General features: G+C 52.6%; 1 protein-coding gene across 4 annotated transcripts; it reads right to left on the bottom strand.

Annotated features, from left to right (window-relative positions):
• Positions 1 to 4906: 4906 nt before the first annotated feature.
• Positions 4907 to 10309, bottom strand: RTBDN (retbindin). 4 transcript variants are annotated; one of them, XM_040450061.1, is made up of 6 exons: positions 10000 to 10309; positions 7346 to 7520; positions 6697 to 6763; positions 6490 to 6600; positions 5883 to 5979; positions 4907 to 5343 (listed from the first exon to the last, which is right to left on the bottom strand). In XM_040450061.1, exons 1-6 carry the CDS (start codon positions 10012 to 10014, stop codon positions 5116 to 5118), a joined length of 693 nt encoding a protein of 230 aa, XP_040305995.1. In that variant the 5' UTR covers positions 10015 to 10309; the 3' UTR covers positions 4907 to 5115. The 4 variants fall into 4 exon arrangements, with proteins under 4 accessions (XP_040305995.1, XP_040305994.1, XP_040305996.1 ...); XM_040450060.1 differs by lacking the exon at positions 10000 to 10309 and adding an exon at positions 8160 to 8262 and having other exon boundaries at positions 7346 to 7536; XM_040450062.1 differs by lacking the exon at positions 10000 to 10309 and adding an exon at positions 8160 to 8258.
• Positions 10310 to 11430: the final 1121 nt, after the last annotated feature.

The raw sequence follows: 11430 nt of genomic DNA on the forward strand, positions 1-11430 counted from the left end.
TCTTCGCTACATCTTGGAGGTAATTCCAAAGTGAGTGTCTAAAGACCTTCCTCATTCCCTTTATAGCTAAGAGTCCTCAGTGTGACTGTCCTGTAGTTTATTTAATGCTTTTTTTTTTCTTTTAACCTTTATTTCTGAGAGAGAGAGATGGAGTGCGAGCACGTGAGGGGCAGAGAGAGAGGGAGACACAGAATCCGAAGCAGGCTCCAGGCTCCGAGCTGTCGGCACAGAGCCCGACGTGGGGCTCGAACTCACAAAACGCGAGTTCACGACCAGAGCAGACTGAGCCACCCAGGCGCCCCTATTTAATGCTTTTAAGAGATGAGTTGTGGGGCGCCTGGGTGGCGCAGTCGGTTAAGCGTCCGACTTCGGCCAGGTCACGATCTCGCGGTCCGTGAGTTCGAGCCCCGCGTCAGGCTCTGGGCTGATGGCTCAGAGCCTGGAGCCTGTTTCTGATTCTGTGACTCCCTCTCTCTCTGCCCCTCCCCCGTTCATGCTCTGTCTCTCTCTGTCCCAAAAATAAATAAAACGTTGAAAAAAAAAAAGAGATGAGTTGTCACCCAGCTTGCCGTTAAGCATGTATGGCAGAGGATGACCAGGATGTGCCATCATTTTAATGCAATTTGTCTGTAGGACAGATTCCCAGAGGTGGGCTTGCTGCGTGGGTTAGAGGATCTATGCCGTTTGTAACTTGGAGAGAGATTTCCAAACTTCTCTCTGTGAAGGCTTGTACTCCGCAGCCCTCCCGGCGCCCCCCCCCCACTCGTTCTCCTCCACAGCCTCAGCAGCAGCAGGACAGGTTTGTCTCACCCCAGGAGAAGTTTGGAAGTCGGGTGGCTCAACGACACCCAGGACGCCATTTTTAAAATTCATCTTCTCTTTTGCATCTTTGGTGTTTTTTTGCCTCTCATCATCCCACCATGGCTGCCACAGTTCCAGACATCACATCCCAACCTCCAAAGGTCTCCCCAAGCAGCTGCCCTGTCACTTCCTGGCTGAAAGTGGGACACGTCTATGCCCAAGGCAGGGGGAGTACCAGGGGAAATGGAATATCTGGGGAAAGCATCAAAAGCTGATTCCTGGGGGTAGGGAGAGACCTGGTGTCCCCCCCTCCCCCATTCCCTTCCCTGTGACCCCTCCTTGACTTGAGCAGTAGCAATTTAATGGAAAGAAGAAAAGGGATGGCTCTTCACCTTGTAATACATGTTCTGATAGCAGGAGCCCAGGGCATTGTGGGAATACTATGTATGGAGCATGTAGACGGCTAGGGCTACATAGCAAAGTACCAAGACTTGGTACCTGAAACAACAGAAACATTGTCTCACGGTTCTGGAGGTTAGAAGTCCAAGAGGAAGGTGTTGTTGGCAGGGTTGATTTCTCCTGAGGCTGCTCTCCTTGGTTTGTTGATGGCTGTCTTCTCCCTGTGTCTCACGACCTTCCCTCTGTGCGGATCTGTGTCCTCATCTTTTTTTAAGGACTCCAGTCATTGGATTATGGCCCATCCATAGGACCTTAGTTTACCTTAATTACCTCTTTAAAGACCCTATCTCCAAATATAGTCACATTCTAAGGTCCTGGAGTTGGGACTTCAACATAGGCATTTGGGGGGATGGGATACAAGTCAGCCCATAACAGAGTATCCACTCTGTGTAGGTCCCGTGCTGGGCACCAGGAAGGCAGCGTTGACCCAGCTACAGAAGGTGTCTGAGTGCCCAGGGAGGTCTAGGGGATCTCAGGAGTGCACAGTGGGGGACGCCAGCACTGCTCTGGGGCTCAAAGAGCCTGAGGAGCTGACTGGCTGAGATCTGAAGGGTGAGGGGTGGAACAGAACAGGAGGGTGAAGAGGGCCCCGGGCAGTGGGAACTGTGAGTACAGATCCTGGAACCGAGAGGCTCTGCTTTGAGAAGGCGGGAGGGCAGGAATAGTGAAGGCTGACCTTGGGGAGGAGCTGTGCCCTCCCCCCCGCCCCCATTTCCCCACACTAGGGGTGCCCTCTATTCAAGCCTCAGCCTCTGGTTAGCATCATAGTTGCAAAACATTACCCATGCTGATTCCATTTATAATTCTGCCCTGTCCTTTTCTACGTAAATATGTAAATGTATGCTGTAAATTTTGGATCTACTTCCCCCCCGCCCCCCCTCAGAATGATTAGAATTACAGTTCATCTTGAAGTTGTAGGTCCATCTGACTGCTGATGGAATTTGCCGGACAGGGTAAGGAAACTATTGCCTTCTTCACAGCTGGCAATAAGCAGAAGCTAGTGGGCGCTCTGAAGATGTAATGTGCTAGGGGCACCTGGGTGGCTCAGTCGGTTGAGCCTCTGACTTTGGCTCAGGTCATGATCTCAGGGTTCACGAGTTCGAGCCCCAAATTGGGCTCTGTGTTGGTAGTGGGGAGACTGCTTGGGATTCTCTCTCTCTCTCTCTCTCTCTCTGCCCCTCCTCTGCTCACACTCTGTCTCCCCCCAAGTAAACTTTCAAAAATAAGAAAATGAGGTTAACAACCCCTTTCTGGAAGGTTGCAAACAATTCTGCTCTCCTTAGGACAGCCATGTGGGTGACTCCTCTGATTCTCCTTCACCCATCTCTGCCCACCTTCTGGTTCCTGTCCCAGGGTCCTCACTGGTGTCCCTTATCTCCAGTCTCGCCTCCTCCCTATCCTGCTTGCAAGGGCAGGCAAGAGTGTCAGTCTGATGGATCTTACTCTGTGTAAACCTCCATGGCTTTCACATCCCTTATGATTGGGTCCAAGGGCCTTTGTCTGGTGTTCAAGGCGTTCTGTAATCTGACCCCACCTCCCATGCTCTGCTCCAGGCTTGCTGAGCAGCTGGGAGTTCCCAGAACCTGAAATCCCCAGGCCCCCTACTTGAAATGCCCTTCCCTATGTCTTGGCCACCTGCCTGGAGATCCTCCAAAGGCTTATCTACTTTCTTCCTTGAATTGAATGCCTGCTTATTCTTGTCACAATACAGTACATAACAACTGATAACGGACGATGCCTACATTTGTGGAGCGTTAAGTACGTACCAGGCACTTTCTAAGTATTATACTTGATACCCCTCCCATTAGAAAGTGGAGTTTAGATGCTTCCTGTTGAATATGAGCTGGCCCTGGCAACACAACTTCAGTGGATAGAAAGCGGAGGTGACACTGGTAGAGATGAGACAGCTCTGACCTTGGAATATTTGTCCTTGGAACCCAGCTGCCATACCGTGAGGAAGCCCAAACCGCAGGGAGAGGACACGCCACAGGGAGAGGACACGTGTAGTGACGCCGGTCGGCAGCCCCAGCAGAGATTCGAGGCAGAAGCCAGTGCCAGCCACCAGATGTGAGTGAGGAAGCCTTTAAGGTGAGCCCAGCCCCAGCCAGTTTCTGCAATTGCATTAGATACCTTGAACAAGAACCAGCCCCAGAACCGTGACAGAATAACAATTGTTGTTGCCTTTTACCGCTAAGTTTGGAGTTGTTACACAGCACTGTATAACCAGAACAACTTGCATTAACTGATTTAGTTCTTCCAACAACCCTAGGAGAGGGAATGGCTGGGCAACGCTCCCAAAGTTACAGCATGAGTAAGTGGTAGACCTGGGATGTGAACCCTGGTAGAGGTACTACAGAGTCAGGGTCATAGCCGTCAGTCTCTGTGGCCAAATCCTCAGTCCATATGGTTCAGATGGAACTGAGCCCACCTTGGGCCTTCAGGCACAAGCCCGTAACCCATTATCAGGCCACCTTTGGGCACCACGATTGGTTTGGTGATGGGCTCATAATGAAACTGGATCATTGAGTGCCAGCACTGGAAACTTTGCTGGTTTTACAGAGAAATAGAAATAGACCCACTGGAAGGGTGCCTGGATGGCTCCGTTGGTTAAGCATCTGACTTCAGCTCAGGTCATGATCTCACAGCTTGTGGGTTTGAGCCCCCTGTCGGGCTCTGTGCTGACAGCTCAGAGCCAGGAGCCTGTTTCAGATTCTGTGTCTCCGTCTCTCTCTGCCCTTTTCCCGCTTGTGCTCTCTCTCTCTCTCTCTCTCTCTCTCTCAAATGAATAAACATTTTTAAAAATTACAAAAAAGAAAGAAATAGACCCACTGGAATCATGTAGTTACTGGTCTATCTTAGCTACTGTGAGGAGATCCTGTCCAAAAGTATAGCCAAGAAAAAGATACAGATAGATTCCTAACATTTAAGGACCTAGATACAGCCAATCCTGAAGCTTATCACTGTTGGCTAAAGATACTTTGAACTGAGTTTCTCTTGCTTCTGAAAGAGGCCTGCTACTCTCCCAGTGAGGCATTTCTCTTCTATCCCATCGTCCTGGAGGGCAGAGAATGGGCCTGATCTACCTAACTCAGAACAGGAGGCATCCGTCAATCGTGTCCTATTGGACAGAACTAAAAGGCACACTGCCCCTGCTTTACTGGTGAGGAAACTGAGGCTGTCATAGGGCCTGTGTGTAGGAGGAGGAGGAGGATTAGGAGTAATGCTTACATCCCAGATTTTAAATGAGTCAAGTCATGTGAGGTTGAGGACTGGGATTTGGAAGAAAGGGAGGAAGAAGGAAGGGGGTGTTATGCCAGCCACTGTTGGGTCTGCTTAGAAGGGAAGGCCATGAAGCTTGTCTTGAGGTCTGTACAAGTCAAGGAGCTTCTTGGGCCTCGTGGCACACACTTGGGGAACATACCTCTTGCCCTTGCCAGCCCCTCTTCTGGACCCCTTTCTGTTTCTGACACCTGGATATTCCAAGTTATGAAATTGCTCACAATATAGGCTGTCATTTACATGTTAGTGTGAATCACTTATTAATTCTTGGACCTGAGGCCTCTGAAGTGACATTTCTGGCAGCTATCCTTCCCGCCTGTTTTCCCAAGAAGAAGCCACATCACAGTGCTTTATTCAGTGGGGGACTGGCAACTTTATTCAGTGGGGGAAGAGGGGAAAATGAGCTAGAGTTGGGCTATTTCTCTAATAACCTGGAGAAGGGCTAGTCTCTGGGACTCCAGAAGGAGGGACAGGACTTTGGAAGCTAGAAAAACGGAGAGGGAGAGGGGTGGGCTCTGGGTGTCTTGGGCCGGGTGGGGGGAAGGGACGCATCTTCCATCCAAGGCCCAGCGCCCCCTAGGGGCCGCTGCCGCTTCCACTACCACTCCCGCTGCCCGCAGCATCCAGGATCCAGGTGCGGGAGCGGCGGGACCGCGGGAAACTGATTTCCCGGGCCCTCCGTTCGTGTCTGCGACCCGGCAGTACCGAGATGGAAATGTTGAGGCAGTGATCCGCGCCAGGAGCTGCTACCGGCAGCACGTAGCCCAGGACCGAGCGGCAAAGGTCTGCCCCATCGGCAAAGGTCTGGGAAAAGGGGTGGAGTTAGGGCCCGAGTGGGCGGAGTCCAGGCAATTCAGGGGCGTGGCCTTGGAAACCTAGAGTCCCCGAGTTTCTTTGCAAGTAGGGGCCAGGGCAGAGGCGCGGCCTAGGTGCGGGCAGTTACCCGCTTTGGGTCCTCCCGGGAGTGTGGGAGCAGGGCCATGGCAGGAGCGGAGTACAGGGGAGGGCGAGTTATCCTTCCTGGGCCCCAGGGCTGGGGTGGGGGAGGGTCAAATTAAGATTGGGGCTTTAGAGAAGGTAATTCGGGCTTCTGAGTCTTCCAGGGGGAACTGTGGATGGGCCTAGAGCAGAGACGGTCCCTTGGGGAGGCCAAATCCTGACTCAATGGTCCCTAGGGAGCATACGGACGTATCCCACTATGGAGATTGTGCTGCGGAAGGGGGAAGCGTGGGAACAGGAGCCTTGGGAGTGCCAGTCCGGACTCCGGGCCCTAGGCGGGTTAAGACAGGACATAGTAAGGGGAGGTCCCAGTCTCTCACCCGCACTCTCTATCTCAAGCTCACCTGCTCATAGGTAGCGCAGCCAGGCTCACAGCCCCTCTTTTCTGGGAACGGAAGCCAAGTTGGGCCGCAGGTAATATCGCTTTCGCAGGTGGCAAACCTACGGATGGTGTGTGGAGAGAAGGTGGGCAGTCGCGTTCTGTTGGGATCCTGCCCTCCAAGGCTTCACTCAGTGTATGTCCCGCCCCCAGACCCAGGCCCAGCCTCTTAGGACCACGCCCCAACAGACGCTGTCCTCCAGATTTCACCCTACCGTATATTCTCCACACATACCCGGGGCTCTGTCACAATTGACCTCATCCCTGAAGACTTCATACCATCTATTTCGGGCCAGCCTCTTACGTTCCCCAATCTTTTCAGCTCTCTTTTCTAGCAAGAGGTCCCGCCCCTTAAAAAACCCCAGGTCCGTGGAAGGCCACGCCTCCGTCCTGCCAACCTTAAAAGCCGGGTCCTCTACAGGCCCCCGTCCCTTTTTACCTGGCCTCTAAACTCGTTTTTAGACCTTGGCCTTATTGGAGGCAGGCCACACCCCTTCAAACACAAGCTGCAGATCCCTCCTTTGGTCCCGCCCAAACCATAGGACCCGCCCCTCATGCCCCACCTCCCCTACCAGACATCGCAGAACTCAGAACAGAGCGGCTGCGCCTGGCGTATCCCCAGTAACAGCAGGCGGAAGCGACTCTGGAGGGCAGCTTGGAGATGTCCCAGGAAGGATTCGCACCTGAACAGAGGGAAAGACAGGCTCGTTTGGGTCAGGATGTGGCAGGGCCAACTGAAGCAAAACACACAACGAAACGCTGTTGGGTACTGTACTCACCCAGGGCTCGGCTCCCCACAGCGTTCTGGGACCGCCCCAGGGTCCGATGCCTCTGGCGTGTCCATCTCTGAAGGACAACAGGACCATGGAGAAGGGTACTTCTGTGAGGTGGGGTCTTAGATCCTCAGGTAGGATTGGGGAACTAAGGCCTGGGGGCCCCTTGAACAGGGGAGACCCCAGTTATGCCAGGGCCCCTCAAACACAAAACTTAAATAAAGACACTTCTCTTGGGATCCAAATGCAATTTCTAGTAATAATAAAAATGATGGCTTATCATAATCAGCTTATCGTTCATTACGTCCCTGATAGTGGTACACGTTTTCATATACTTACATACACACCTTCACAACACTATGACGTAGGTCTATTATTTCTCTCCCTTTTTCATGGTCTACAGGAAGCCCAGAGAGATTAAGTGACTTGCTCAGAGTCACACAATTATGAGGTGGGACAGCTGGGATTTGAACCCAGGCAGTCTGAGTCCAGAATCTGTGCACTTTAACTACTATTCTTCAGCACTAGCCCCGACTGCCCACCTCCCCCAACCCGTGCTTCATCCTAAGCCCCTCTCAGAAGGAAAATATGATATTGCTGTGGTGATGTGGGATTTCCTGGGCGTTGGAAGTTAGGCAGGGTCTGGAGTGCTCACCCGCAAGGTGCAGCTGGACTGTGCCGAAATCGGTCGCCAGCCTATGGTGTCTCCGGGACAGAGCTGGGAGTGGGCGGCTCCCTCCACAGGACCCCAGCAGGATCCACACCAGGGTCAGTCTTAGGGCCCAGGGCAGGCCCCTGGGTCGAGTGTGGCCCCTGCAGGCCATGTCCACCTGAGATAAGAGTAAGCTGGGGTATAGGGTAAGGTTTGGTTGTCCCTTTCTGGAAGCTCAGGGTGGCACTCTCCTGATGCCTACTCAGGAGACAGTGCAAGGCAGAACAGAGAATGAGCAGTTGATGAGGAGGCAATGACCAAGGACCTCCAAATCCCAGGGGGCCACCAAGTCGTGCCTCTGACCCAGGAGCCCCTTCTCCCCCACCAGACTCATGTCCCTTCCATCCCTTTAGGCCCAATGCGTCCCACCTTCTGGTTTGACCACAGTTCCCCTCCCCCTCACACCCAGCAGGATCTCCCACCCTGTCAACCCTCAGGTGACTCCCGCTGTCTTCAGAACTAAAGGGACACCCCAGCTCTTTCAATCTCCCTCCTCTGTCCAGCAGTTCCTCCTGCTCTTTTGCCCAGTCTCCTCCCTCCCTCTTGATCCCTGCTGGCCCCTTTCATGGTCACCTTCTCTCGGCCCACAATCGGCTTAGGGGCTTCCACTATGGCTGGCCCTTTGGAGCCAAGCTTGGCTGTGGCAGGACTCGAGTTTTGCTGCTGGAATCCAAAAGCCCCAGGGTAGGGGAAGCTGAGGGTCTGTAGGGACAAGACAATTCCCTCCCCTCCCCTGCCCTCTTGGGCTACCCCTCACCTGTTAAGTGAACTGAGGTCTAGAGCGCTGCTGAGACACCTCACGGTCAAGTGCAAGAAAGAGTGACAGCCAGAGGGGGTGTGGTCTGACGCAGAGGAGGAGTTTCCCATGGCCCCACCCCCTGCCCCAGCTGACCAAAGGCTGGTGGCCCTGAGCTGCTGTGTATATATCCTTGCACTGAGCATTAGGTTGAGATTGTGGCTTAAACTCAATCTGTGTGTATATGTGTTGGATGAGAGTGTGTTTGTATGGCTGTGTGTGTGTAAAGCATGTGTGTTTGTTGGGTGAGGGTATGGTATGTGTGAGTCTTGGTTGAGTGGTTTTGTGTGTGTGTTTGTGTGTGTGTGTGTGTGTGTGTGTGTATGTGTGTGTGCAAAATCTGGCTAAGGAGGCCTGTATGTATCTCAAGCCAAGTGTGTCCAATTGAGTCAGATATAATAAATGTGAAGGACGGGGAAGCAGGATTAGGATGGCTGTCCTGTGACAATGTTGTGGATAAATCAGTGGATAAAGGTTTTTGGCCATGAATGTTGACCATTAGTGAACACAAAGGGGTGTTTATATGTGTGGAGAGAGTATGTGTCTGCATCTGAAACGTATGTGTGTGTTTCTCTGCAGTTTCTGTGAATGCAAGTTTCTTACAAACATTCCCTCAATTCATCCATCCATTCAACAAATGTTTGTTGAGCAGCTGTTGTGTGCCAGGTCCTGGGGATGAAGTAGTGACCAAGAAATGAATATCTCAGCCTCACAGAGCTGACATTATAGTGGGAGAGTCGGTGAGAGGAACAGTCCTGCAGTGGATATGTGAGTGTGTGTGTGTGTGTGTGTGTGTGTGTGTGTGTGTGTTCATGTGTTGTGTCGGGAGGATACTGTGTCTGTGTGCTGGAGGAGAGAGTTTGTGTGTAGCTGAGCTGAGATTGGTTTTGGTATGATGTGTGTGTGCTTGTGTTTGTTGAGTGTTTGTAGATGTTGTCTGTATGTCTGTATTCGCTGCGTGTGTGTATATCTCTGTTTTCTAACACTACTGTGTTTGCATACGTGTGTCTTTGCAGAGTGTGAGTTGATGTGTATATGTGTTTGTGTGTGTCTGTATTTGCTGATTTTGTGTTTGCATTCTGTGTTAATGTGTTGGTAAAGGATTCAGTGTGTCTGTGTTTGCTAAGTGCATATTTGCAATGTGTATGTGTTTGTGTGTGAGTCTGTGTTTGCGGAGAATGTGTTTGTATGTGTGTGTATTTTTGACAAGTACATATTTGCAGAGTGTGTGACTATGTGTATGTGAGTCTGTTTCCTGAGCATGTGTTGGTATGTTCGTGTTCGTGTATATATGTGTAGCGTGTGTGTGTGCCTGTGCTTGTAGTGTGTGCATGTGTTTTGTTTTTTTTTTCAACGTTTATTTATTTTTTTGGGGACAGAGAGACACAGAGCATGAACGGAGGAGGGGCAGAGAGAAAGGGAGACACAGAATCGGAAACAGGCTCCAGGCTCTGAGCCATCAGCCCAGAGCCTGACGCGGGGCTCGAACTCACAGACCGCGAGATCGTGACCTGGCTGAAGTCGGAGGCTTAACCGACTGCGCCACCCAGGCGCCCCGTGCATGTGTTTTTGTGAGCAATGACCACTACCACAAATCTCCCTGTCTTATCAGGCTAATGCAGAGTTTTTGTCTGTCTCTTTCACTATGGGACGCTCAGATCTCAAAACACTACTGTGCACATAGTGCGTGCTCAGTACGTGTTGAGTAAATGAGCCATTTAGGAGGTGCTGTCTCCTGGCCCCTAATGGGCACCCACTAATGTCCTATAGGCTTCAGAAATCAAGATATAGTGGATCTCACCTTCCCCTTGTCCATTTTTGGGTAGGCCAGGGTGCTCGTGTGTCAGATATGTCCAGGCTTTGGGCTATGCCTTTCGCCAATCCTTTCCCTCCCCTGACCTCAGCTCCCAACGCTGCCCTCGGAATTCAGCACCGTGGACAGGAGCGCATGAGATCAGCACCACGGAGAGCTCCCACGAAGCCAGCTTTAGAAGGGGTGACAAAAGCGGAGTCTGGGCCTTCGACAGAGAAGTTTGAGAAACAGACTCAGCGACATGGCAAACAAACATGCCGACAAACAGAAAAACATTGAAATAACTCGGGCAAAGGCACAGAGATGAGGAAACAAGCGTCTGGGGAACACCTGGACCTAGACCTTGCCTTGCCGTCGCCCTCATTGGCCGGCAGGGGTCGCTTCCTTCAGTGACCGCGCCCTCCAGGGCCTTCCTGGCCAATTATGGGCCAGGACCCTTGGGAAGCCCCTTTCCCACCCTACCCCCCCCCCCCCACCAAAGCCTAGACTTGGAGTGGGGAGGTCACCGACGCTTTCCGCACCAACTCTGGGAAGCATAGTCGGCTTGGTCTCAGCTGTAGGAACACTACGGGTGTGTGTGTGTGTGTGTGTGTGTGTGAAAATCGCTTCAGCTGCCCCCCTCCCCAACTACCAGCTAATCGCCCCTATAAATATAGCGCAGCCTGGCCTGGCTACTTAATCCTGACGGCGAGGGAGGGGGTCGTTAGAGGGGCTGCAGGACTCCCTGAAGAGGCTCTGGTTGGGAAGGGGGGCTTATAGGCATGCAAAATGTTTTTCTTTGGGAGCATCTCCCGCGAGGATGGGTGTCCTCAATGTAAATGTCACTCTGTAAGAATGTATCTTCTCGGGATGTGGAGGTCTCGTGGGTGGGGGCAATTTCCCACAAAGAATATGGCTTTTAGGAGGTCTTCCGTTGGGGGTGTCTTCACTAGGCTCCCCACGTTCACCCGTGGGGATTTTTCTCTGCGGAAATGTCTCTTCTTGGGGGCAGCAGGGGGCTTCTGAGAGGCAGCGTCACCTCTCAGAGACCATCTGTCTTAGGAATGATTTTCAGGGTGAGGGGAGAGTTCCTGATTGGAGAGGGCGTCCCCGTGGAGACTGTCCATCCATGGGAATGTGTCTCCCTGAGGGGGTCGCTGCGAGGAGGGGGGAGGGTTCCGCGTAAGGAATATATCTTAGTGAGAATGTCTGTCTCCCTTGGGTGTTTCTTGGGTTGAAAGTCTCTCCATGGGCATGTTTCTCTCCTGGAGTGTCTCTCCTCATAGGTGTCTCCTCGTAGCTTGGCTCCCTTGGGGGCATATGGAAGCTTCTCCCTAGCTTACCCCCTCCCGCCCCTACCCTCCCCCCCGCCCCCCCCAGCGCGGGCAGCCTTGGGCGGGGCCGGGGGGGGGGGCCCAGACGCAGGGACGGCGCGGGGGC

This window comes from Herpailurus yagouaroundi, unplaced genomic scaffold (assembly GCF_014898765.1).
Source record: "Herpailurus yagouaroundi ecotype Mexico unplaced genomic scaffold, PumYag 200, whole genome shotgun sequence".
NCBI classification, from domain to species: Eukaryota; Metazoa; Chordata; class Mammalia; order Carnivora; family Felidae; genus Herpailurus; species Herpailurus yagouaroundi.

Bases quoted from the DNA above. Each gene is read 5' to 3' on its own strand.
- RTBDN (XM_040450061.1), bottom strand. The intron at 6,601-6,696 runs GTGAGTACAGTA...CCCTCTGTTCAG, and splicing joins TGTGGGGAGCCGAGCCCTGG to GTGCGAATCCTTCCTGGGAC. The intron at 5,344-5,882 runs GTGAGCTTGAGA...CCCTTTTCCCAG, and splicing joins GCTGCGCTACCTATGAGCAG to ACCTTTGCCGATGGGGCAGA.